Source organism: Thamnophis sirtalis, unplaced genomic scaffold (genome assembly GCF_051295495.1).
Source record: "Thamnophis sirtalis isolate CommonGarterSnake01/CBP01778 unplaced genomic scaffold, rThaSir2_p1.2 scaffold_2, whole genome shotgun sequence".
Classification (NCBI taxonomy): Eukaryota; Metazoa; Chordata; class Lepidosauria; order Squamata; family Natricidae; genus Thamnophis; species Thamnophis sirtalis.
This window is the reverse complement of record NW_028261382.1, coordinates 134,834,300-134,860,866: the sequence shown is the minus strand read 5'-3', so window position 1 is coordinate 134,860,866 and position 26,567 is coordinate 134,834,300. Positions and strand designations below refer to the sequence as shown.

The 26,567-nt window shown below is 35.0% G+C and overlaps 1 protein-coding gene across 1 annotated transcript in view; it reads left to right on the top strand.

Annotated features, from left to right (window-relative positions):
- Window positions 1-20,282, top strand: part of PREX2 (phosphatidylinositol-3,4,5-trisphosphate dependent Rac exchange factor 2) — a 126,411-nt gene extending 106,129 nt beyond the window's left edge. Inside the window, exons 33-40 of the mRNA XM_087706967.1 lie at window positions 1,736-1,838; window positions 3,088-3,231; window positions 4,356-4,470; window positions 9,758-9,824; window positions 10,821-11,011; window positions 13,223-13,325; window positions 14,810-14,877; window positions 18,752-20,282. Coding sequence (XP_087563093.1) covers window positions 1,736-1,838; window positions 3,088-3,231; window positions 4,356-4,470; window positions 9,758-9,824; window positions 10,821-11,011; window positions 13,223-13,325; window positions 14,810-14,877; window positions 18,752-18,797 — 837 coding nt within the window. The 3' untranslated portion in view covers window positions 18,798-20,282. The remainder of the gene's footprint in view (window positions 1-1,735; window positions 1,839-3,087; window positions 3,232-4,355; window positions 4,471-9,757; window positions 9,825-10,820; window positions 11,012-13,222; window positions 13,326-14,809; window positions 14,878-18,751) is intronic.
- The last annotated feature ends 6,285 nt before the right edge of the window (window positions 20,283-26,567 follow it).

The following is a 26,567-nucleotide window of genomic DNA, read 5'->3' as shown; positions in this document are numbered from 1 at the left end:
CTGCTGCGGCGCTCCGAACATAACTTCTCTGGCTTCCAAACTCCAAAGTTCAGCTGCCGAGTCTTCCAGCAGCAGCCGCTCTAGGAGTGTGCTCTATGTTTATGGGCTGGCTGCTGAAAGACTCTCTGTCCTGAAGATTCTGTCCAGCAGCTGGCTCACAACCATAGAGCGCACTCCTAGAGCAGCCGCTGCTGGAAGACTCAGCAGCCGAGCTTTGGAGTTTGGAAGCCAGAGAAGAAGTTATGTTACTGTAATGCGCTCTACATGGGACTGCCCCTGAAGAGTGTTCGAAGACTTCAGCTAGTCCAGAATGCAGCCGCGCGAGCGATTGTGGGTGCACCTAGAAACACCCACATTACACCTATCCTCTGCGAGCTGCACTGGCTTCCCATTGGTCTCCGGACACGCTTCAAGGTGCTAGTCGTTACTTTTAAAGCCCTACATGGTATCGGACCTGGCTACCTGAGAGACCACCTCCTGCCAATCACCTCCCAGAGACCTATTGGATCGCACAGACTAGGCCTCCTCCGGATTCCATCTGCCGGCCTATGTTGGCTGGTGACCCCCCCCTGGGGGAGGGCCTTCTCTGTAGCTGCTCCGGCCCTATGGAGCGATCTCCCCGTTGAGATCCAGACCCTTACTACCCTTCCGGCCTTTCGCAAAGCGACCAAGACCTGGCTGTTCCGGCAGGCCTGGGGCTGTTGAATTATCCAGCCCCATCCTAAGTTATGAATGTTGTTGAATTTTTTAAATTGTTTTTATTTCTTGTATTCCCCTTCCCTTCTTATTTGTAAGCCGCCCTGAGTCTTCCGAGAGTGGGCAGCATACCTAAATAAATTCAATGTTCTGAGCATGGTGGTGGCAGCGGCTGGGCCATGGTATGGTGAGGCTGGGAAGCATGCTTGCTGGGGACAGAACAGGCGCTCGCGCAACCCTCCTCTCCAGCGGGACAGAGCTCCATGCACTGACCTAGGGGTATCCCTAATGTGACAAGCTGCGGGAACTGGGGTGCGGGCAGAGTGCCATGAGACTTGCCGCCTTACAGATACCCCCTAGGTCAGTGAATGGCGCTTTGCCCGGCTGGAGAGGGGGTTTGCTGGGCAGCTGCTCGTGAGTGCGGTCACCTCATGGTTGCTTCACCCTGAGGCTGTGCCTGGCTCTTCGGGAGCCCGCTCGCAAGGGAGCAGCTGCCCAGCAACCCCAAAACAATAAGCCCTCCCCCTATAATAAGCCCAAGGCCATATTTCGTGGGGGCAAAAGAAAATAAGACCCTGTCTTATTTTTTGGGAAACACGGTATGTCAATGTTTTCTTTGTTAGTAACATGAAAAAACTACAAATTATTTTAGAAGCCACACTAATACAAAACTTCACTTTCTTTTCAGAGTGTTCATTTTCTATTCAGTGTGTTCAGTGTATATTGTAACAAAAGACAGTGTAAGTAGCTTGGTTTGTAGTAACACATTTTAAATATGCTCACTTATTTGAACGATTAAAATTCTGTGTAATTAAATTATACAGCCAACACAGTAATTAACTTTTGGTTCTGTATACATTGTTGCTAATAATTTGACATGAGAAGATGGAATAAAATTCAGTAGAAGTCAATCCATATTAATTTACTGATGAGTCAGTTTATTGCTTCAGTGAAAGAGGATATGACCATCTGCAGTTAATGTTTATAATAATCAATCTAGCATGATTACTACATTCTACCTATATGTATATATTTGCAGACTGATGAACAAGCTATGCTAGAAGACACATTGATTGCATTATTTGACTTGGAGAAAGTTACATTTTATTTTAAACATTCTGAACAGGAACCTTTAGTAGCAAGTGAGTATTGTCCCCTTTCAATATTTGTTGTAAAATATTAAGAGGATATATAACTACATGTTTTCATTTGTGTCATATTTGCTTGTAGTAAACATCTTTGCATCCTTATGCATATTCATTTTGAGGAGAACAGTAATAAGGATGGTATACAATATTTATCTCACCTTTCTTACTTCATAAATAACTCAAGATGGAAAATCCTTCCTCCTCCTTTTTTCCCCCCACAAGAAACTTGTGAGATGAGTTTGTCTGAGAGAGAGTGACTGGCCTGTTGGACTGAGAGTGTGTGATTGGCCCAAGGTCACCCACCCAACTTTCATGCCTAAAGTGGGACTAAAACTCATGATCTCTTGGTTTCTAAGCCAACACCTTTATCTGTATACCAAACTGGCTCTCCAATTTATTTCAACCTTGATGCCATTTCTTTATTCATAGCACCTCACAAAGACAGTAGGTTTAATGTTACTTATGATAGTTGTAGACATTTGTACAAGTTTGAGTGGAAAAGATAATTATTAGGCTAGGCAGCCAGGCACAAAATAGAAAGAAGATGGGTAGCAAGTTTTTATTCTAATCTCACTAGGAACACAATGTATGAATACCGTCACAATTTCATTTTTTTCGTTAAAGCTATCTTAGAAATGTAATGGTATTTACAAAAGAAACTATAGAGGAAAAAGTCTTTCCCTGATTTGGAGAATTACATTTTCACTAAATTGTTAAAATTAAAAGTGGCTACAATCTTTTAATATATATGCAAGAATTCTTGTAGGATTTTAGACATTAAAAAGTATGTTTTTTTAAAAATAAATGTTTTAAAAATTGAAATGTTCCCATTTAGTATTTTCATTGGGACTTCATTTGTACCCAATCAATTAATGCTTCCTGTTAACATCCCCATTATTCCATGTAGAATGTTATCACTGCATTTTCATATATTTAGCCAACAGTACAAGGTAAGGAAATTAACTATGTGATGATAGTGTGTCATAAAATTAGTATTTTATGTTAGTATTACTTATACAAACATTGTGGCAGAAGGATTCAACGTTTGGCATTCAGATAGTGGGTCAATATAGATTTTTAATGTGTACTATATATCCTATGGCATCACAAGGATTAATTGTGATATTTTGGTTGATTGTTGATTTAGTTTTACTTTTTCCAAATATTTGTAAATCTTTGCAAGAAATACCAAAAACTTTGGATTGATAATTTTGACTAAAAAGTTATTTTATTTTATTTTTAGATATGCCATTCACATATCAAGCAGAAGGAAGTCGGCAAGCTATGAAAATTTATTTTTATCTTGATAGTTACAGTTTTGAACAGCTTCCTCAAAGGCTGAAAAATGGTGGAGGTTTTAAACTTTACCCAGTTCTATTTGCACAAGGTAAAACATTTTCAAGTTCACCTATTCTTAACAGTTTTAAAAAGTTATAGTAAAAATAATACACAGTTACTGGCATTCTGAAGTATTCATGGATACAGCATTATTTTGGAGAAAATCACATCCGGCATAAGTAAAATGTATGAATGTTATTCTACACATTTGAATATTTTATTGCACTTATCTTATCAATGTCTACCTTTGTCTTTAATATATTCATTTGTTTGTACAATTTTGTCTAGATGGATATCTTCTTGCATATTCGAATTTACTAAGATGTACAAATGTTTCTTTTAAAAATGTGTGCTTTTGGTGAATTGTGGAAGCTGAAATCCATCCTCATTAAAGTTGTCAGATTTGAGAAACACTGATCTAAAAGTTTAAAATTTGTTTTCAAATTTTGCCAGTAAAGACCATGTTTATATGTTTTTTTTAATGAATTTTATCCTGAACATAATATAAACTCTTGTAATAAATAAAGAACAAACGTGTTACTGAATTGAAAAAGGCTATTGCAGTTACTTAGGTTAGTCTAATCTTATATGTTTAACTTGAGGATGTCCTATAGGATGTATGTCCTCTATGAAAAGTGAAATATTTAAAGCAGTGGCGGGATTCAATTTTTTTTACTACCGGTTCTGTGGGCATGGTTTGGTGGGCATGGCAGGGGAAGGATACTCTAAAATCTCCATTCCCTTCCCACTCCAGGGGAAGGTTACTGCAAAATCCCCATTTCCTCCCGATCAGCTGGGACTTGGGAGGCAGAGAATAGAGGGGGCAGGGCCAGTCAGAGGTGGTATTTTCTGGTTCTCCAAGCTACTCAAAATTTCCGCTACTGGTTCTCCAGAACTGGTCAGAACCTGCTGAATACCTTCTCTAATTTAAAGGTACAGAAAAGCACACGCTTCTGATATCTTTGTACTTAAGAGAAAATATTTCCTTCAGGAATGATTTTATTTTAGGTAATATGACCATGTACGTTTCAGTCCTATGTGTGCTTGTGTCAGCGCAGAAAGTCAATATCCTGAGAATTACAGTATCTATAGATATATAGGAAAACTGGAAAAAATAAATCAAAGGCACAGATTGATATGAATCTGTTTTGTTTCCTTTGCATTCTTTTATAGCCTTGGAAAGTATGGAAGGATATTATTATAGAGACAATGTATCAGTAGAAGAATTTCAAGCCCAGATTAATGCAGCTTCATTGGAAAAAGTAAAACAGTATAACCAAAAACTTAGGTGAGTAGATAAGCTATTTGTTATGTCTAAGCACAAACTTGGATCACGATGCTAAAATAATCTGGGCAAAAGTCCTGCTTTTGTGGATCAAAGTATGCAAACACATTCAGATTTTTCTTTTTTCCAATCTGAAATCAGTCTAGTTAATATAGAAAATACAGACAAACATCTGAACATATATATATAATTTCCAATATAATCCCTATAGCCTATTCAGACAACTTTACATGCATGTTTTGGTAATTCACATGAGAGTCTATACTATGGTTTTTGTTTTGTTATTTCACTGCCACAATTTGATTTTTTTCCGGTACTCTGATTCTTCAAGTATATCAAGATAATTTTGTTGTATAACTGCCTCTTTTAAAGATATGGAGTGAATCTAAGTCTTACTAGTTATGTAAAAAAGACTGATGGGCATATAACACCAGATCATCTGCTATGAACATAACTTATTTATATTGCTGATGAGTTTTTAATGTGGTGAATTTCTCATTAACTTAGTAATGTGATTTTAAAAACAGTAATTCATATTTTTCTCACAAATTAAAATAGATGTTCAGATTAGAAGGAAAATTTGTATTTCACCTTTCCTTCCAACTTACTCTTTTTATTTCTTAGGTGGTTTAAAGACAAATAACAGTAAATTTCTTTCAGTACCACAATGTATCAGAACAGTATATTATCTTACATTCTTCTCTCTTAGCAACAAAAGCATTATTCTATATTGTACAAAATAAATTGTATTTCTATGTGAATCCAACTTTATCAACAAATTTGTTGAGTTAGCAACAGCTGTAATGTCATTCATGCACCACTCTTTTGTTATATTTCCCTTCTGTCCTGTTCCAAACAATAGGCTTATTCCTATATTGTTTTCACAATGCTACACAATTTCTTTTCAGTTTGAATATATCCCCATGGTATGCCAAATGATAAAACTAAGACAAAGTTCTAGTTTAGTAGACCTCAACCCTAAGAACTAAATCTTTTTTCTCTAAATTCCATTTATTTAATTTCCTTTCAACCTGAAAAGATTTACCTGTGAAAGTTGTGCATGCTTCAAAAATTTTCATGCTTTATATTTCATGCAAGCTCAGCATTACTCGATTATTTATTGACACAACTCCTATTTTAGATTTGTTCAAAAGTGTAAAAAAACATACTCTTTTTCAAGAGAGATTGTGCTCATCAAACTTTCTGCCAGACAGCACTTGGGTTTTGTAATTAGTCTTTGCTAATTCTGTTTTCTTCAGAGCACTTAAAAAAAAATCGCATATTGTTTTCTGTTTTCAAGTTGTGTTAAGGTTTAGTGGGGTCCATTTACTCTGAACCTGGGTTGATTGGAAGATGATTTCAATCAGAAGAAATTTCCAGAATGATCCTTATGGGCCAGGAATTAGCTTCATCTGCAATTCTAGATTGTGTTGATATATTATACAATATACATATATTAGATAGAAGTCAGGATTAGTTTTACTAGACTCTTCCCATCAATTTAAATGTTGCCTGAGAATTAAAATAATAATAATATATATACTAGTTTAGATCTCATTTTATGTGTTTATTTATTCAATTTGCATGTTGACCATCCCATCAAATAACTATGGGCAAACAATCTTAATAAATTCAAAACCAATTTGAATAGAAAAATTAAAATATGTAGCAACTGAGGAGGATGTCTCAAGCAATGGTTGTTAGATGACCAGGAGACACAGGAGACCATTTGTCATTTGTTGGAACTTTTCAACAGAATTTTGATATCTATTTTGGGGGGATAATGTACAATCTCTGTAGTGGCCATGAAGTTGAAGTAATTGATACCTAAGATCCCTTTCAACTTTACATTCTATAATCCTATGTTAAGATCTGTCAACACATTTTGCAGCAATGAATTCCATTGGTTTATTATGTAGTGTATGGATAAATACCTTCTTTTGTCTATTCTAAATTGCCTTCAAATCAGTTTCATTGGTATAATCCTGGTCCTAGTGTTTTGACAGAGGAGAAAAACTCCCGCTCAAACCAGATTTGCAAAACAGCTTTTTGTTTTTGTTCCTTTCTTCTGAGAGGTGGAACAGGAAAAGCTTCTGTGCTGCAAAGTGAGGCTTCAGTTTGTATGCATTCAATTTTCCTCACTCCCTAACCACTGAGATCTGTTTGGAGGAGGTGATATGTGTGGGATGCCTCCCATTGTTTTTCCTAACTCCACTACAAAACAATGCTAAACAATGCATTTATTCAGAGACAATTGAATGCACAATGTTTTTATCCTTGTGGACACAACTTCTCCCAACAAAAAGGAAGGGTGGAAAGGTGAATTCCACTCCAACCTATGTAAGATATACTGTAATTTTCATTCATGCCAGATTTTTCTCTTGCTCTCCCTCCCTTATCCCAGGTTTGCAAAGCTGAAAGTCATATTTAAAAAAAGGGAAGAAAAAATGTGGTTGGTGTGGAGGATGGGAAGAAAGTGGAGGCAAACCTATCTTCATTTTTATAAAGCCGCCCAACTGAACCAATGTGACACAGGGTGGATGCAATAATAAACAAGCAACTCCCCCATCACACAACATTAAAAGATTCACTATATAATATATAAATGTAAGAGGAAAAATATGAAACATTCAGTTTCCTTTTGTACTAGTTAGGATGCAGTGAGAGAGGTAGAACAGCAAAGGAGGAAAATAGAGCAGTCAGCCTCCTGTCAAATGTGGTGAGGCAAGGGAATTCTGTTTTTCACCAGAGAATTTTGAACTGCAGATGGTGAGGACAATTGGGGAAAAGGTGAATTGTATTAAAATGCATTGAGCATTATTTTCAAATGGAGCAGCTGTTGGTATACAGTAGCAGACTCATGCTCTTACATTAAATAACCTGGGTTTACCAACAGAAGGTTTAAAATTCTGTTCCTTCAACCGGAGAATGATAGGTAGCAAGTCAGACAAGCCAACCTTGATGTAGAACATTACCAAGTTTTCTCTTGTCAGTAGACAGGTATTCTATGTTTACCCAAAAAAAAACCACCCTCAAAAATATCTACTAAATTTTAAAAGCTGTAAAGCAAACAGTTCCTGTACATGCATAAGCATTAAGATTTCATCCTTATCATTTTAAGTAAATTAAATAATAGTGTCTTTTTCAGATAACATGCCAACTTTTCCATTAGTTTTCCTCATAACATCTGATTGAGGTTCTCAACAAGCATTTAATAATTAAGTGAAGTGCTTTGCAAATTTGTATGCTATCCACTGCTTTCCAGGTTCTCAGAAACACTAAATATCCTTTCAGTTTTCAATCAGTTTTCGCTAATTAAGGAGGAAATACTTTTTTTGATATGTCATATTTTAAAAGTTTAATTAGTATTTGGGAAGAATAGCCTTAACTCCATAGCCAGTCTGATGCAGTGAGTAGGGCACTGGACCAGAAACTGGGAGGCCATGATGAATCTAGTCCTGCTTTAGATACGATGCCAACTGTCATTTTTTCACTTGTGCTAAAAAAAAGTTCAGGAACAATATTTAAAAAGGACTCTCCCAGCAGCACCAGCATAATGGCCGTGTATAGAAAACAGTGAAGTTACATTTGTAGATGTATGCACCACTCCAAATTAATCATGTCTGCATTCACACACACACAATATGTGATATTTTGCAACATTGCCCCCATTCTGCTCATTTTTAAAACATAAAAATGTTATATTTAAAATTTGCTGTACCAACAGCAACAAGGAGAAAAAGTTCCAAAAATTTAACCAAGAAATAAATCCCATGTCAATGTGGTTCTTACTGTCTAGTAAATGTGCATAAAATTTTAAAATTATTTGGATCATACTTTCATAGAATGTGCATCAGTCTACTTCTTCTGATGCATGAGATTTTGTCCAAAATCTGAAGTTAAGAACAGCTCTGAAACTGGATATTTTGCATGTCTTTCAAACATTCTGAATACATTTTTAGTCTCTGTACAAAATGATTCTGATCTTGAAACTTTATGCTATTATACATTTAAGAGTCACAGATTTCATACTGCATTAGTGGCAGGAATCTTTTTTTTTTAACTGAAATGTATTTTAAAAATAAGTTTTATATTAGATAAATATGATGGGAAATGTCATTTCCTCTTTTTATATGTTCTATAGAATGTGAGAGGTTGGTTTAAAATTGGTTCCACCACAAAAGCGCGTAGGACAAAATCGCGCTCGACAAAAGCGCGCTGTGACGTCATCACAGCGCGACGAAAAAGATCGAAAAAATGTAAAAATAAAGCTAAAACCTTCCCCTAACCCCCCCAAACCTAACCCTAAACCTAACCCTAACCCTAACTCTTAACCTAACCCTAAACCTAACCCTAAACCTAACCGTTAAAGTAACGAAAAACGTAACGCTAACCCTTATCCTAACCCTAACGCTAACGCTAACGCTCTAAAGCTAACCCTAACCCTTACCCTTACCCTAACCCTAACCCTAACCCTAACCCTTACCTTTATGTGAATCGGCTTGCTTTAATTTAATTTTTATTAATTTTTATTTGAATTTTTCGATCTTTTTCGTCGCGCTGTGATGACGTCAAAGGCGCGATTTTGTCGATCGCGCTTTTGTCGTCCGCGCTTTTGACGGGTCACGTTAAAATTAACTGCTTGTTTTAAACTAGAAAATATATAAGCATTGTAATATGTAGTTTTAATATAATTCAGAAACACATAAGGTGGATAAGATGCCAAAATCCTGTCTTATCAAATTTCATGACTTAGTCACTTTGTATGTTTGCCCTGCTCCAGTGGCCTTTATATTCCTTTGGGCTGTTGTGCAATTCCTGAACCCTAAAAGGTGTTACTCCTATGTAGATGAAAGATATTTTAAATTATGCTGAAATGAAATTATAACTACTATTGTGAGCATGGATTTTAATGCATAATCAGTTTCTCAAATTTTCATTAACTGATGATTTGCAAAAAAGCTGTTGTTATTGTGATCAAATCCTGTATGAGCATCAAGAATTCTAAATACGTAAAAAAGAATTTTATAACTTAAAATAATATTCTCTTTACTGTGTCTTGAGCATTTGTTTATATTCTGTGGTAAAATGCTTTAAATTCAGCTTTGAGTACCTCAAAATTATTTTGAGCACAATATCATTCCACATAGGGATTCATAAAGCAGTTTATATTTAGTGTCCTGCAATTTCAGGATTGTAAATACTTTAACATGTCCCAAAGAGACTGAATGCATTTATTTTATAAATATTCTTGAGAAATATTAATATATTGTGGGTGTCTTCTTTGCAGAGCATTTTATCTGGACAAAGCAAACATTCCTCCTAATTCAACATCAAAGGCTGCTTATATAGATAAGGTAAATCAATAGATGTGATTAAAGTAACGTTTGAATATGCTGTACAGGTTAGACCTCACTTGTAACCACAATTGAGCCCAAAATTTCTGTTGCTAAGCAAGACAGTTGTTAAGTGAGTTTTGCCCCATTTTACTACCTTTCTTTCTCTTATTCATTGAATAAGTGCAGTTAAGTTAGTAACACGGTTGTTAAGTGAATCTGGCTTTCTCATTGACTTCGCATGACGGTGGGATATACAATAATCATAAACACATGCCAGATGCCAACCACCCAGATTTTGATCTTGTGAGATCATAGGAGGGATGCAACAGTCGTAAGGGTGAAAAATGCTCATAAGTCATTTTTTTCAGTGCTGTTTTAACTTCAAATAGTCAATAAATGAATGGTTATAAGTCGAGGTCTACCTGTATTGTGGGCTGTGCGTAGCCTTAATCTGGTCAGTGTTTTTCAGGAAAAAAATACGTCGTAAAAACAATATAGTTAATGTCTACTTGTTAATGTGTTTATTGAGTCACTAGACAGAATAATGTAACTAGTGCAGTAAAAAGCAATTAAGAAAGCATTGAAGTGAAAGATAATGCCTAAAAGATTGCCAAAGAGTATATAAAGAGGCATGGGGAAAAAAATTAGACCCATATGAGAAAGAACCTTTTCTGTGTGATTCCCAGGCTTTGTAATGTAATGCAATCTCTTCCACAAACCTTTAAATGATATTAATCTTACCTGATTTTAATTGTGTTGCATTAATTTTACTTGTACATTTTATAATTTATGTTTTTGCTTGTAATAGGTTACTGTAGGTATTGTGTAGGCAGAACTGTAGTATTTAAGTTTAATAAATTGTCATCATATGAGTTAAAAAAGAATAAAACTTTAGGACTTCATCCTTACAGGATGTTCAAGACAGCTGCATTTTAAACAATTTTTGTTGAACTTATAATACCATGTTCAGTATATTGTCTTTTAATGATAATAGCATTGTATTTTACTTGGCAGCTAATGAGGCCTATCAATTCTTTGGATGAGCTTTACCGATTAATGACATCTTTCATAAGATCCAAGCGCACAGCAGCCTGTGCTTACACAGCTTGTGGTGCTTCTGGAGTTGGACTACTGTCCATCTCTTCAGAACTCTGCAGCCGGCTGGGAGCTTGCCATATCGTCTTATGTAACAGTGGAGTTCACCGGTATGGAAATTTATCTTTTCTAAAAATTACTGTTAATTGCTGTCCAGACTCAAAAATAAGAAGATGGGCGTGGATATGGATATAAATATCAATGACATTCTTGCAATTATTTATGTTGCTCTAGTCATTGGCAATATAGAACTGCCTCACAGAAAATGATAGAATAATTCTAATAGATTAATGCATAAGTGGAATTCTATTGGGCCATCATGATAATATGTACCATTTTTCATGTTCTGTAAAATATATATTTTAAAATGGAATAAGGTCTCTAAAAGTTCTAGATTTCATGGTCCCAATTTCAAGGAGAAGTCACAGAACATTTGAAGAATTCCAGATTTTATTTCAGTCTTTACAGTATTTCACATCCATTTCAATATTTTCATTGTTTGTTTTAAATTTATTCTTGCAATAGTTAATAATGCAGTTTCCCCCCCTAAAACAAGCTGCCCTAGGGCATAAAATCTTCATTGCTGTCCTAATTTCTAGTATGCACTTCATTTTTTCTTCTAGATATTAAGTGTTATAGAGAATAATAACAAATCTAGGTAATGAGAATCAAAACAGAAAAATCAGAGTTTATATCAGAGGCTGTTTAAAAACAATCTTATTGTTATAAAATAATGAATTGTACAAATTGCAATCGACAGTTATAATTCCAATACAGCCATTATTACTTTTCTTTTTTGGAAACTGAGCAAAACTATTTTAATACAGAGCAAGAGCCCAGTTGGAAAGATGGCTCAAATTGTGTTTGGGTAAAAGGCATATTGACAGAACAGTACAACAGCATCAAATGCAAATGTAATGTTCTGGAGAATGATATAATCATTGTTGCAAAATAAAATAAAGCCTGGCTCTGGGTTTATTGAGGTAATCCAGATGAATGTTAGAGAAACATAGTCTACTATCCTTTGCTAAGGAAAAAGAATAACTTAAGGATGGGATCACTTAGAAGCAGTTTCGGAGCAGTTTTTGTTACACACTAGGTCTCTACTTGATTTGAAGGGTCTAATGCAATATATAGAATGACACTTCAATCTGTTGAGAGAACTTTGCAATATCACCATGTATTGAAGAAGAATACTAGGATATGCATGTAGAACCAATTTGTTTTGGCAAATGTCAATTCTGTCTTTTGGTTTTTGTATATGCATATATGCATACAAATAAAATATATGAAGATGGTACATGTCTCTGAAGGAGTGGGGTTGTGTGGTACTTCTAGAGGCAATATTTAAATTATTTTGTTACATAGGCTACTTTCCTTTGCCTTGTAATAAAGGGAAGGCATCAGAAGAGAACTGAAATTTTAACGGGCAGGTATACAGACTTTCTGTATTTTGAATAAATAGAATGAGTAAATAGTAGAAGGAAAACTGGTAGGATAGGTATTTAGCAAATGAGAATATAAAATATAAAATTAATATTTAAAATATTGTTTTAAAAAATTATATAAAAAAGAATAATTAGTTATAATTATTTGTAGTGTATATGAGAGATTTATGGAAGTCGGGGAGTGGAGAAAGAAGTGATAAAATATACACCACAAAGTTGTGATGCAAACTCTGCCCCCTATCATACTTGTGTGGTATTTTGTGACATAAGTATGAAGGGGAAGAATTCATCTTGACTGTTAGGCATGTTTTATAATTTTGACATAATCTTGACTAGCTCCAGATGACTGGGATATTAATGTCTGGTTTGGGTCTCTATATATATAATTTCAGAGAAGAGAATTAAATATCTAATATCCAACAGCTGAAAAAGTAGTAGAGTAAAAATGCAGAAATTTGAGCAATCTCTAATATTGTATCAAAGCAAAAAAGAGTTCTTGTACCACAGTATTTCACTGTAATATATAGTTCTTTTAAGTTCCTTTTAAGTCTTGCAGTGTTATGTGGAGTATGTTTAGATTTGTTATCAGACATAAAAATAAACTTGGTCTCTTTTTGGGACACATTATCAAGCTAACTTTCTTAGTTAATAATTGAAATTGAAAATTAAAATGTTGCAACAGAAGTTTACAGCAAATTATAATGCCATCTTAATTCTTGTCTGACATGATTAATGCATTCACATTATATATATCATTAAAAATATCAACACTGTATGTGTTTGTAAGCCAGTTGGGGCCACCTATGTGTGAGTTATAAATTTGTTTAATATATAAAATAAATACTTTAATTGATTTCTCTGATTTCGGTTTAGTTGCACTCTGAGCATCACTTTAGAGCAAGCAATAATTCTTGCTCGGAGTCATGGTCTACCTCCTCGCTATATCCTCCAAGCTACAGATGTGATGCGCAAGCAAGTAAGTTATACCTCTTTTTAGTGGCCTTTTTTCAAGGTTATATATACATAACTTAAATAGATACAATTCTTTTAATGTATTTATCTTCATAGGACCACAGTTCTAGCCATCAGCTTGAGCTCATTGACTTTCTCTGATCTCTTGCAATTTCCCTGAGCCTACAATTCCTGGTTTGGAAATTATTCTCTGCCTAAAATTGCATTTGGCTTTTTTTTTGCAACAGCATGGCTCATATTCAGTTTTAAATCAATTATTATACTAGCATCTTTCTTTTAAGTGCCATTTCCAAGCCAAGGATCCCATATCCTATGTCTGTAACAACCTGCAATTTTCAGTTAATTTTTTTTCTTTACTCTCAATTCATTTCTCTGACCTAGCTAGATCATTTAAAAATTCTATGTTAATCTTCTTAAGATATTCAAATTTGATATTTTGATGATTTTCAGTGTTTTAATGGTTTTACTGTTTTTATTGTTTTAAAATGTTTTAAAGATTTTAATTGTAATATATGTTGCTGAATTGTGAGCTGCCCAGAATCTTTTGCTGAGATGGGCGGCTATAGAAAACAAACAAACAAACAAATAAGCTATCTCAGCAATTTTGCATTATCTTCAGATTTGTTCTACATTTCTTCTACTTGTTAGTACAGGTTATTAATAAAATATGGAACCTTCCAGCACTCAGTACTGAATCCTGTGGCTTCAATTCAGTTTAATGAAGAACCATTGATTAGTGCTATTTTAACTTGATTTTCAAGCCAGCAATGTGTTCATTGAATTAGCAATATGTCCAGCCCACATTTGTCAAGTGTTAGATTGGGTAATGGATAGGCACACACAGGCTTAACGGTAACAACAGCTCTTTATTTAATCCAACAAGTGAGAACAATCCAGCGAAGGTTGAGTCTGACAGCAGCCCTTTTATATGGAGCTGTCAGACCCTTTGACCAATAGGATTAAACCTCTGTTCCCGCTGGAACAGAGGATGTTGGTGGAAACCACTGTAGTTAGAGTAAATATCTAACATCAAGTATGTCATTAAAAATATGTAGTACTTGGATTGAAAACCAAGAAATTGCTCTGGAGTTGAATGCATGCTGTACCTATCAATGTTTCCTTAAAGAACTGATAGGTTGAATAACAGAAAATTACATGTTTGAATTAGAGAAGTAAGAACAGTGTGCAACAAGGTATTTTGGAATGGCATGAGTACAGTGTTGACTCTCATTAACTCAAATGCATATTTTCTTGAAATTGTGGAGCTACTATACAAGCCCTGGAAAAGATGAGATTTCTTTAAAGAGACACTAAGAGTTTGGGCAGGAAAACAACACTAGCATTTTTATGCATATATTTCTGATATACAAAAAAATAATTAATTATATATTCTTCATTTTTTCCTTTTTGAAGATTAGTTTGGTAATTACAAATAGCAAATGCTTAAAAAACTGTATGGGAAGCATAATTTTTTTTTCATTTTTACAGGGAGCAAGAGTTCAAAATACTGCAAAGAATTTAGGAGTTAGGGACCGAACACCACCATCTGCTCCAAGGTAACTTAACATTTCAAACTATTTTTTTTTCCTGAAATAATTTAACAATTTTTTTCAGGTATATTTCCTGGATTTGAAATAATGTTTAAACACAGATTATTTTTCCCTTTTTAGACTCAGTTTTTAATGTAATTATTTTTTACTTAGCAATTGGTTTCTCAGCAGGAACACCATCAAGTTTAAAAAATGTAATACTAGAGAAAGGTGTCAATTTGTCTTCTGATTTTTTTTTTTTACAAAGGGTTCATTAAAACTAGTACATGAAGAACTCCCGATACCAAAGATAAGACAAATATTACATATTTCTCACAACACAGAATGGTGCTTAGCTACATCCTGAAGAGATGCCAGTGAAGCTTTGAAAGAATCACTCATATTAAAGCTGTATTTTAAAGCCCCCAAATATTTCTGTTGTTTAGATAAATTTCTAAAGTAGAAAAAAAATGCTAAGTGTTGGTTATGTCATCTTCCCAAAATTCAGTCAATCCTTCCATTTAATTAGTGGCAGAACTGGGAAAAGCAGTAGAAGACTCTTCTTTGCATCCCTCTCTACTTGCTATTATGAGATGCCATTGGACATATATAAATACCAGAATAACATGTTGATACATTGAGGGACGGGAGGACACAGTATCTACAATTATTCTCTGATCAAATGCTAAAGAATTCTCTTGCTGAGGTTCGTTTCAGATGGTGACAGATCTAATTGGGGATCAACATGAGCTTCCTACTAGTCCTGTGACACTATTGCAAGTCCCAAAAATAAAATTTCAATCCCACAAAACATGTTTGCAAATAATGAGAATTACAAGCTGAAGCTGCCAAATTTTGCTGTGTTGCTGTTTTTGCTGTGTTGCCTGGGGCTGAATTGTGTGAATTTTAAGAGGATGTCTGGCTTTTATTAATTTCCACTATAATGGCGGGACTTAAAGGGCCAGACACAAATGTTGTCCTCATTTAGCAACCATATTTGGAACTAGCAAGTAGGTCACAAGTGGAAAATCACATGACTGTGACTGTGCTTACGATTTTGCTTCAGCTTTACTTTCTTCCCACACCCTCCCCCAATGGAATGTTTATCCCAGTACTGGGTTAATTAACAAGAAAGAAAGTAATACTTATATTAATTGGAGAGGAAGGGATTATAAGAGAGTAAGCAGGCACACAATGGGAAATGCATCAAAAGAAATGTGCTGAGTCTAGCTGTTTGTCTACCACTCAGGGCTGGAAACTGTGATCATGCTAGGCAAATAGCCAGAGTGTTCTCCATTGGATGCCTCCTTATTCTCATAAAACTCCTTCCTTTCCAATCTATTCACTGCAAGGGGAGAAAAGGAGGGAAAAAACAATACAGGCACAAAAACATGTGCTGACTTTAATGACTGAGAAAGAGAAAGATGCTGTAAAGGTCATAAATATGTGCTTTTGTCACAGTTTTTTTTTTAGCATTGTTGTAACTCTAAAACAGTCATTGCATGAGGCAGTCAGTCAGTGAAGTCTATTTGGAGACCTGATACTGACACCAGTGCACACGCCAGCAGCATCAGTTATTTTGTTCTTCTTTGTGCTTTGGTATTAATCAGAGAAGAACAACACGCTTGTTACTGACAAGGCAATGAACATTGATTTGGCTATAACCCAGGAAAAGAAAACTCTTATGACCAATGTCTACAAGCATTGTAAACTTGTAAACAAGTCAACATATTTGGTTTTACAGCACTCTGATATCCTAACACATTTAGAAATAGGCAGCCTGGTCAATCCATTTTAATCAAAAGACTTTGGCAATAATCAAGTTTATGGGAATGCTCTGAATATTGGTGGCATGAGAACTTGAAAGGGAGAATGATAAGGTCCCCATGAGGTCCTTGAATCTCAGACAAACACAATGCTGGATTGGGTAGACTTTGGATCTTATTTAATAGTATGACATTTCATATATCTTATTTAGAATATAAGTTTAAAATTATAGTTGTCTCATAAGTTTTTGATTTTATATTTCATGCAAAGGGTTTTAGTGCTACATTTTATTGGTATGTCTTTATCTTGATCCAATAAATTGTCCAAGAATGCATTGTTTGATTTTTTAAAAAGTATTATTGGTTTAGATTGCTGAGGATTTATTTTCATGCAGTGATGAATTAACATATATAAAACTTCAATGGACAATCTTAAGGATTGAATTATACTCTTGTCCCACAGAGATCATTATAATCAACTTTGCCTACAGACTGCCTTTCTCTGTCTAGATTTAAATGTAATAACTTTATTAAAATAATTAATTTGTATTTGTATAGACATAAGTTAGTGTCTTAATTATAATGATGTTTAATGGAACAAAGTTTTCCTTTGAAATATCTGCTTAGTGAATTTTTTAGTCATCTTAATGTATATTAAATTTATTTTACTTGCTGAGCAACAGAGGAAGCATGCTTTTTATGCTAATTATTTTGTAGTAAATTATTTTCATGGAAGAACCAGACATTTACCTGTGTCTTTTTATATAGAGACTCATGTGCTTCATTTATTCTTTGGATTTGAAGCAAATTTATAGTGACTAGAGTTGATTCAATTTCCCTATATTTAACTGCTTTTTCATTGTTGTAAAGGTTTTGTGGTACAAAATCTGTCCATCTGAAGCCCATCTGAAATTTATTCTAGGTTTTACGTTTAACAAAAATTAAACAGAAAAAGTTATTTTCAGTTAACTGCATATATGGAGACTTCCCATTTCCAAAGCAAAATTCATATTTTGCCTCAGTCAATCAGAGAGATAACCTTTAAGATAAATAGGCTCCCCGTAATCAACCTTGAATTTAGAACATATAGTTTGATAAGATCCAATTGGGTCGATCACTGGTGTTTAGTCTTCCAAGCTTTCGGATTCGTACTAACCCTCATCCTCAGGAAAATTTTAGAGTACTTTTTTTTTAAAGTTCTGAGGGAATTTTATTTATTTTTAATAAATGTTTATTCAAACCTCTGATACTGGTGGCCGAGCCAGATTGAATTTTGCAACATTATCCTAGAACACATACATTTGCCTTTATTTGTGGGTTCTAAGACATTGTCTTTTAAAAATGAATAAATGATAGATAGTACTTGCTTCAATGATCCCAAGAATACATGGGTAATCTCTCCACATTGGTCAGGTGCAAAAGTTCAGGACCCCACATGAAATTCCAAATAAACTGATTTATTGATCATGCCTATGCCTAGGAAACTACTCAATAACTGCAAGCACTATTTTGTGCTAGATAAGGATTAATAGAATTCAAGGGGGTGAGGGATGGACTTAGTCCCTTTGGGGCTACATAAAGTTCTATGCTGATTCCTCTTTTGACTGCCCCCAGATTCTGCCACTCCTTTTCTTACAATATTCTTCCTAGAAATGTTCTAAAACTTAAATATATTGTGATATTTTGATATTACAATATTAACAAAATAGAAAAGACTAGTCTAGCTTATCATTTGTTATTGTCGTGACTGGAACTTAAAGAAAGGGGGGAAATTTGAATTGCTCTCTGTGGAAGTGGTGGCTATTGGGAAAGCTGTAGAACTCCTGCAACAGACCAGCACTTGGAATTGAAACACATACGTATTTCCTTTTTGTTAAGACAAATGATGTGCTTCTTACTAAGAGCCAGACAGTAACTAATATAACTGTAGCTATATCAATGCAAAAATATTTTCTTACAAAAATTAAATTAATGATGCATGCTTTAAGAATAGTAATTTTATTCTGGTTTGCAATCTGTATTTTGCTTCAGACTCAACTGATGTATAGTTAATGGAAAGAAGCACATAGTGCTTAAAAATATTTGAACATTTTTCATGTCATAGGAGCTATTATAATTGTTCTTTCTATTGGCAGATTGTACAAACTATGTCAGCCACCCCCACCTGTTGGAGAAGAGTAAAGATTCTTATCGGAGGATTAATCAATATACCAGTTTCCACAAAGAGAAGGATAATAGTCTTTTGAGTATGGATACAGAACCCTTTCTGCTTAAACGTGACTATGTAAATAAAAGAGTAATGACTTCTGTTGGGAAAAAATAATATCTGGATTTACTGTGCATGTTCTGTGAATGTATTCTTTGGGATGTTTTTAAGTGCTTAATTCAGCAATACCAATTGTTCAACAAAGTATGGGCAGGAACATGAAGAGAAACAAAAGAGAAAGATTGAAAAAACCACTGTATTATAATATTTCAAAAAAGTAACATCTTCGTCCATAGGATGATTTATTAAATTAATGCTCTGATAAAAGAGAGATTCTATATTGAAATGCTTTCCTAATGCATATCTCAACTAGTCATAGAAACTCTACTACCTGCTTTGGCAACAGTAAATTTTAATGTAAGAAATCCAATTTGTTCCAATTGAGGTGAAGGACTGAAGCAACAGATGGAACTGATGAATCAAAATTATGTTCAGTGCTCTAATTCATAAGTTGTTCAATGGGTTTTGACAGGAATATTTCCTGTAATAGCAAAGTTTTGATCATGGTGAGTGTTTGTAGAAAATTCAAATGAGATATTCAATCTTACTCATTTTTCTACCTCAGTTGTTTCTGTGAAATCACAAACATTGACTAAGGAAAAAAATCCAGCTAACAAATTTGTTTTAACTCAAAATTATCTTTCATCAAACTAACTGAAAAATGAATGTTTTATTAAGGTCTTAAAATTAAGACATATTTTTTAAAAATAACACATTTGTATTTATTTTATATTCCATTCTTCCCCCAATACTCAAGACTTGATTTGCAGGGACCATATATACAGTTTGCGTTTACAGTGTTGTGTGAATCTACTGTGATTAAAAAGAAAAGACTTAAGCCCTTTTTGTAACTTGTTTGTTGTAGGGTATCCTATGTTAACAACAGTTTAGCTTATCCAGTTGCTGACCTAGAATCTAATAGCCTTTAGTTCTCTAGACTATTAGGATTAACCTCAAAATATAAAAAACAGGTTTTGTTTTAAAAACCCATGAAGTAAGGGAAATTAGCATTCCCATTCCACATGCAGACCTTGAGATCCAATGAGTACAAAACTGTATTTTTTCCCCAAATAATTTTTACATAAATGAAAAACTACAAAATGGGGGAAATCTATCAAAAATTGGTTACCTTTGTTTCTGTTGTCTGGGTTTTATTGACTTATATGAATTTACACATAATTAACATTAAGCCACATTGTGATAATTCTTTAAATGTGTTACAGTATGTTTCAAGCTGTAATTTTCTAAATGTGTTACAGTGTTTCATGCAATAGATATTCTAACAATGCTGCAAAAAATACCTGTATCTCATAGAAACAGATTTTGCTGGCAAGAAGGGCCTAGATTGAAAGTGCAATTGTATGTATTTCCAAATAAATAAAGTTTCCCTGAATTTTCAATGAGTCCCAAGTAATAGGTAAAGGGTTACAAATGAACAAGTCTCTGTCTGATCCAGTAGAAATTGTTGGGTATTTTATATTAAGCCCTATTAATTGCTTTTGCTGATTCTGTAAACTGCTTAGAGAGGGCTGTAAAGCACTGCGAAATGGTATATAAGTGTAAGTGCTATTGGTATTATTAAGGTTATATCCATTAGGAATAGAAGGGAATAAATACAAATAACATGAATTCTAGTATTTACCCAATGAAGTAGTCAGGCACCAGTTTTTAATTAGGAAAAAAAAACCAGTGGAATTGTAATCTTTCTGTTATAATACAGAGCTTTTACCTGACAAAAGGCCAATATAGTTCTGCATTATTAGTTCATGCTGTCACACTGATTTCCTATAATGATTTTTAACCCAATCAACAACAAAACAAAAAGCCCTCCCAAGCACTTGAAAGTAAGAATTAATATTTCTTACTATTCCTGCATTTTCTTGAATAACAAGAAGGCAAATGGCAAAGTTTTAATATATATGTGCATTTTGAATAAAAGAAAATTACCACAACATGCAAATGCTGGTCCTGCAACAATATAATCAAGTAATCAGTCACAATATTCTTTCACTCTAAGGAAGCAGTGCAGTATTTTATATTCAAAAGTGAATGCATTACATAAAACTCTTTGCTTCATTATAGCTATTAGTTATATTACATTCTTTATTGGCATAATAGCAAACAGTGAATTAAATACAAATGCATACCAGATTAAAAATACTAAGTTGCAGTAAAAAGTTTATATGAAAATGTTGGATAGCAGTGGGAATTCCTACTCAGAATGTACTATAAAATCAAATACCATGAGGTCCAGATCCAAGAATGACGCGTCTTAAAGAGTTTGAATGATACCTTAGAGATCAAAAACAAATCCTATACTTTTTAATATCCAGAGGCATGATTCACTTACTGAATTTTAAGTATCCTTTATATACACTTCTTTAAAAATCTGAATTATGTTGATATTTAAATGTGTACATTTGCAGCATTTAAATTTGATAACAGAATATATCAAACCCTGAAATGTAAAAGAGAGTTGTCCTTTAAGTTAGTTTCCTAGTTTCCACTTTCACTGGACAAGCCAACAGAAGGGATCTTTCCATCTGTCAAAAATATCTCTCTATTCAGCAGCAGCATTTCCCCTCCTGACATTAGTAACTTCTGGTTCAGGAAGTAGCACTATATTTGTAGCCTTTGGAATCTCTTTAGAAATGTGTTGTTAATTTGGATTACTAGTCTTTCAAAATGGGAATGTTTTGGTTTGATGATAAAAGAAAAGCTAAGGATGATCTACTGGTAGTATGGTAGAGTAAACCTTAGTCATGGAAGCCTGATAAACTTTACATGTCTTTAATTGGTATATTTTGTTCTTATTCAACCCTAGTCCTGATTAGTTCTAGGTTATTTGGATAGATTGAGTTGCATAATTCATTTATTCTTTTAGAAGTTGTAGTATCAGCATTTGAGGACTCCTGTTCTAAAATGTTAATGCAGTGGTCCCCAACCTTTTTATCGCCGCGGACCAGTCAACCTTTGATAATTTTACCGTGGCCCGCTGAGCGCGCGCAGGGGTGGGGGGGCGTTGTTCGCGACGACACATTGATTGTTTATATATCACGTGCGTACCAGCGCGGGGCTCTCTTCCCTGGAGCCTTTGCGCACGGCCCAGGAGCTTTTGCGCACGGCCCAGGAGCCTTTGCGCAGCGATCATGGCCCCCGGCCGCTGCAGCGATCATGGCCCCCGGCCGCTGCAGCGATCATGGCCCCCGGCCGCTGCGCGGCCCGGGGCCAGGTACTCCACGGCCCGGCACCGGTCCGCAGACCGGGGGTTGGGGACCACTGTGTTAATGTATTTCCAATGGCCGTTGAAAAAATCACATTCCTCAGATGTGATAGAACAAGCCATTTTCAGGTTAGAAGTATTTTCCTGCAATTGAAATCCAGCCTTTTAGTCTCCCACCAGATTTTTTTAAAAAAACTGCCCTACAGTTCAATAGAACAATTTTTATATTCTAAAGTGCCTAGAAATATTTTTATCGTTAATCCACATTTCCTAGCCATTGGCTATGGCCATATTGTTACTATTATAGTAGACTGTATTTCTATAACTCGTGCAGATTTCCTCCTTATTTGAAAATATCACAGCAATATTATTTAATCTGTAGCATGTATATAGTGTAAGAAATCAAGTAATGCTTATGCCATTTGTAAAAAAAAATCCCCTTTTTGTTTTAGCAGTGTTAGGTTATGCAGAAGAATATATTTTTAAAAAAATACTCAAACAGAAATCTAGAACAGTGCTGTATTTTCGCAAAAAAAAATAGAATATAAAAACATTTACAATATATATTAATAGATTCTCTGATATCTTCAGTAAAATATTACGTATAAAATTTGTTTCATAACATTGGTAAATAAAAATAAAACTTCTTTATGGGTGGTTTTTGTTTTGGATAATATTAGGATGATAGAGGCTTGTAAATAGAATTGAATGGGTATGGATATGTGGGTTCCCCAAGCTTTCCAAGAGCGAAACAAACATGGGTACAGGAAAAAATAACCATTTTTTAATTAGTCCAACATTGATTGGGGCTCTTGTGAGGTCCTTGGGTGACCCGAGAAGGACGGGTACCTCTTGATTGTCTCCTAGTCATTGGAGATGGCAAGGAAGCCCTCTGGAAAGACACCAGCAGTTATGGATCTAGGCCACCGTTCTGGTGTGCCAGTCAGCTGTTGGCAGTGCAGTGATGAAGTTGGCAATGCTAGAGGAAGTTGGTGGCATGTTTTTGTTAGTGGAGGTGGCACCAAGAGCACCATTGGCCACAGAAGATCACATAAGAGCAGTTCTCTTTCGCAGATGATAGCATTCTGACAGCAGTGGACCGGCAGCAGTGGGAGCACAAGCAGCCCAGCAGTGATATTGCTGCACTGGCTTGGGTCATGTGACTCTTACATTAGCAGTAACCATCTTGTATCTGATATGTAGCACCTAGACTTGGTAAGAACAACCATAGATATTTGGATAACCCACTACTGTGGACTTTCCATCTTTTCCTGGTAGACTGTGGCTTAGGAATGTGGACATTTTTTCACCAAAGAGTTGGGTTTGAATTATAGCAGATGCTCTTTATCTACCTGGGGTCTCCTTGACAGATAAATAACAGTCGAGAATGGAGATGGATAACAGACCAGATGGCTCTCTTTTCTAAGTATGAATGGTATGGCGTGAAATGATGTGGATACAATTAAAAAATGCTATTTACTGTACATGTTGGTATTATTTAAAAGGAACTCATTAATGTGAAAAATAACATGGTCATTTCAATATTTTATGTTTCAAAAGCATTCTGGTGTAATTGTACTTGAAATATTCCTTTTATCTTTCTGTGGTATTAGAAGCCAAACATATATTATTTGTAGAGTTGTTTCATTTTGGACTTGCTTTCTTACAGTCCATTGGCCAAAAGCCCAGTGATCACTGTAATGCATTCAAATAAAACTATTCGTTGCATTTATCTTCATCCACTGGTTTCTTATTAAAAAGAACATTGTTCTTACAATACACTACATTAAAACATAGGTAATTATGTATATAACTGATTTACATAGGTGAAATTGTAAATGAAACCCAGTCACAACTGACCTGTATTTTTTTTATTACAATTGAAATACAAACAGCGTTTTGATATTAGTAAATTTGTGCTGACTGACACAAATCAAAATGTTTTGTAGTTTAAAACTATATAGCCCAGGTGCAAGTGGGGTCCCGATGGAAGAAGAAAGAGGCATGGAGATACTGCAGCATCCCCTTGGTCAGTTGTATGGGCAAATGACTGCAGGGTTACTACAGCCATCATAACTTTGAAACAGTGTTGTAAGTAATTTGGGGGGTCTGTTTGAACAATTGTTAAGTGGTCTGTCATAAATAAAATGCCACAGTATATCTCTCATTTTTTACAATAGTAAAACTATTATAGTATAATCTATTTTTAATTGACAAGTAAAACCTAGGTCACAAGGAATTATATTATCTATTCTTACCTGTCAGCTAATATATAGCTGTTCCAGTGGCTGAGAGTTTATAACTTTCAATAAGCCAATTCAGTCAGCCATGTATGTATCCTTCCAAGTATATATAATCATCTTTTTTTTTTTGCAGTCTGCATGCTATATACAAAGTTCTTCCTAAACAGACAAATTTCAAATTTGGGGAATCTAATTAATGACACTTTAATATCCTTAAATTTTGACTTCATTGGTATCCACTGATAGCAATCGTGTGTCAGATTGACAACACGACACATGTCACATATATGACACATACGTGCTGCAGCCATATCTTCTCTAATGAACTAATTTGCACACATACTTGTGTTTGATTTCCTCCCAAAGACCTAGTTCACCATAGAAGAAATAAAGGTGAATATTTTCCCCCTGCCAGTCATGTCTGGCTCTAGGGCGTGATGCTCATCTCCATTTCTTGGCCAAGGGAGCCAGCATTGTCTGAAGACATTTTCTGTGGTCATGTGGCCAGCATGACCAAACATGAAATAAACACAATGCTGTTATTTTCCCACGAAAGTGGTACCTATTAATCTTCTCGCATTCACATATTACTAGGTGGGCAGGAACTGGAGCAGGAACGGGAGCTCACTCTGTTGTGCAACACTTAGGTCTCAAACTCTGTGTATGTAACCATTGAACCATTGTGGCTCTCGTAATAGCAATAGCAATAGCAGTTAGACTTATATACCGTTTCATAGGGGTTTCAGCCCTCTCTAAGCGGTTTACAGAGTCAGCATATCGCCCCCACAGTCTGGGTCCTCATTTCACCCACCTCGGAAGGATGGAAGGCTGAGTCAACCTTGAGCCGGTGAGATTAGAACCGCTGAACTGCAGATAACAGTCAGCTGAAGTGGCCTGCAGTACTGCACCCTAACCACTGCGCCACCTGTACGAACTATCTAACAAAAATGAACTACCAGTGGCCAAGCCTCAAACCTTTGAGTTATTTTTCCCTAAAATATATTACATGTTTATCATAGAAAAGTCATCTATCATTTTGGAATATCCAGGGAAGAATCCAAGAGCAGAAGTATTCTGGCAAAGCAGTCCCTAGCTGTGCACAACATTTGAAGGGACACTTTGCAAAATGAATTGGTATTAAAAGTCTTTGAAACACTGAAGCTGCTGAGCCTTCCAAGTTTAGTGAGGTGGTTTCAAAGGCCGTTCTTGATTGTTTTTGCAGTGAATCCATGCAGTCACTTCAGTTTACTGGCATTCTCACTGGAGGAAGCTGTTGTGGCTTCTCATAAAAATCAATCTGGGAAACCAATCAAAATAGCTTTGCTAAGCCTTCCAAAGGTTGAGTCTGTGTCAGTGCTCTGAGGAATCAATGCTATGCATAGCTCTAGCATTTTCTAACTGGCTATATATCCCTTGGGGCAGCTGTACTGTAAATAAAGGAACATTTATCCAAAGAGCCCATAATACACTTTCAACATTTCATATATCTATCAATCCCAAAGTGTTTGGAGACTCCTGCTTTCACCTAATTGACAAAAACAACTTATATGACTGTTAAACAAATGATAACGCTTTTGGATATTGTCACTCTGCTCTACAATATGAAACATTTTGAAAAAAAAAGAAAAGAAAATGGTAAAAAGAAAAGATAACTATATCACAATACCCATTTCCCCCAGAGTTGGAATTCATGAAGAACAAAATATAGGAATCACACAGCTTGTATGTCCCAGTAAATGGATGTATAAATAACAGCTTACAAACACCTACAGCAGAACAGATCCATTATTTTCCCTACAGACTAAAAGTAAACATTTCCACCACCACAGGGCAAAGTACAAGTAATTGATCTCACATTGTGCTAAGTTTGTGATTTCTTTAACTATATTTTGTTAAAGAAACACTAAGCCATAAAATGTGCTTTTATATATTTTAATGGCTAGATTCCCACAACATATTAAACTAAAACTGAATGGACCATGTTACGGCTTATCTCAAGATGTAAACCAAGCCAGTGATACTCCTCACCATACTGAACCAAAATGTAGTTTCATTATTAGCTTTGGAGAATCCATCATAACTTAAGTATCATATTCAAACCAGGCCATTACAGCTTGTCCAACAATTTTTTTAAAAAAAAATCTGGTTTACACAATATATTAATGGTTGTACAAGTAATGACTGCAGAGTTTGTCCAAGACTCAAGATCAAACAACCCA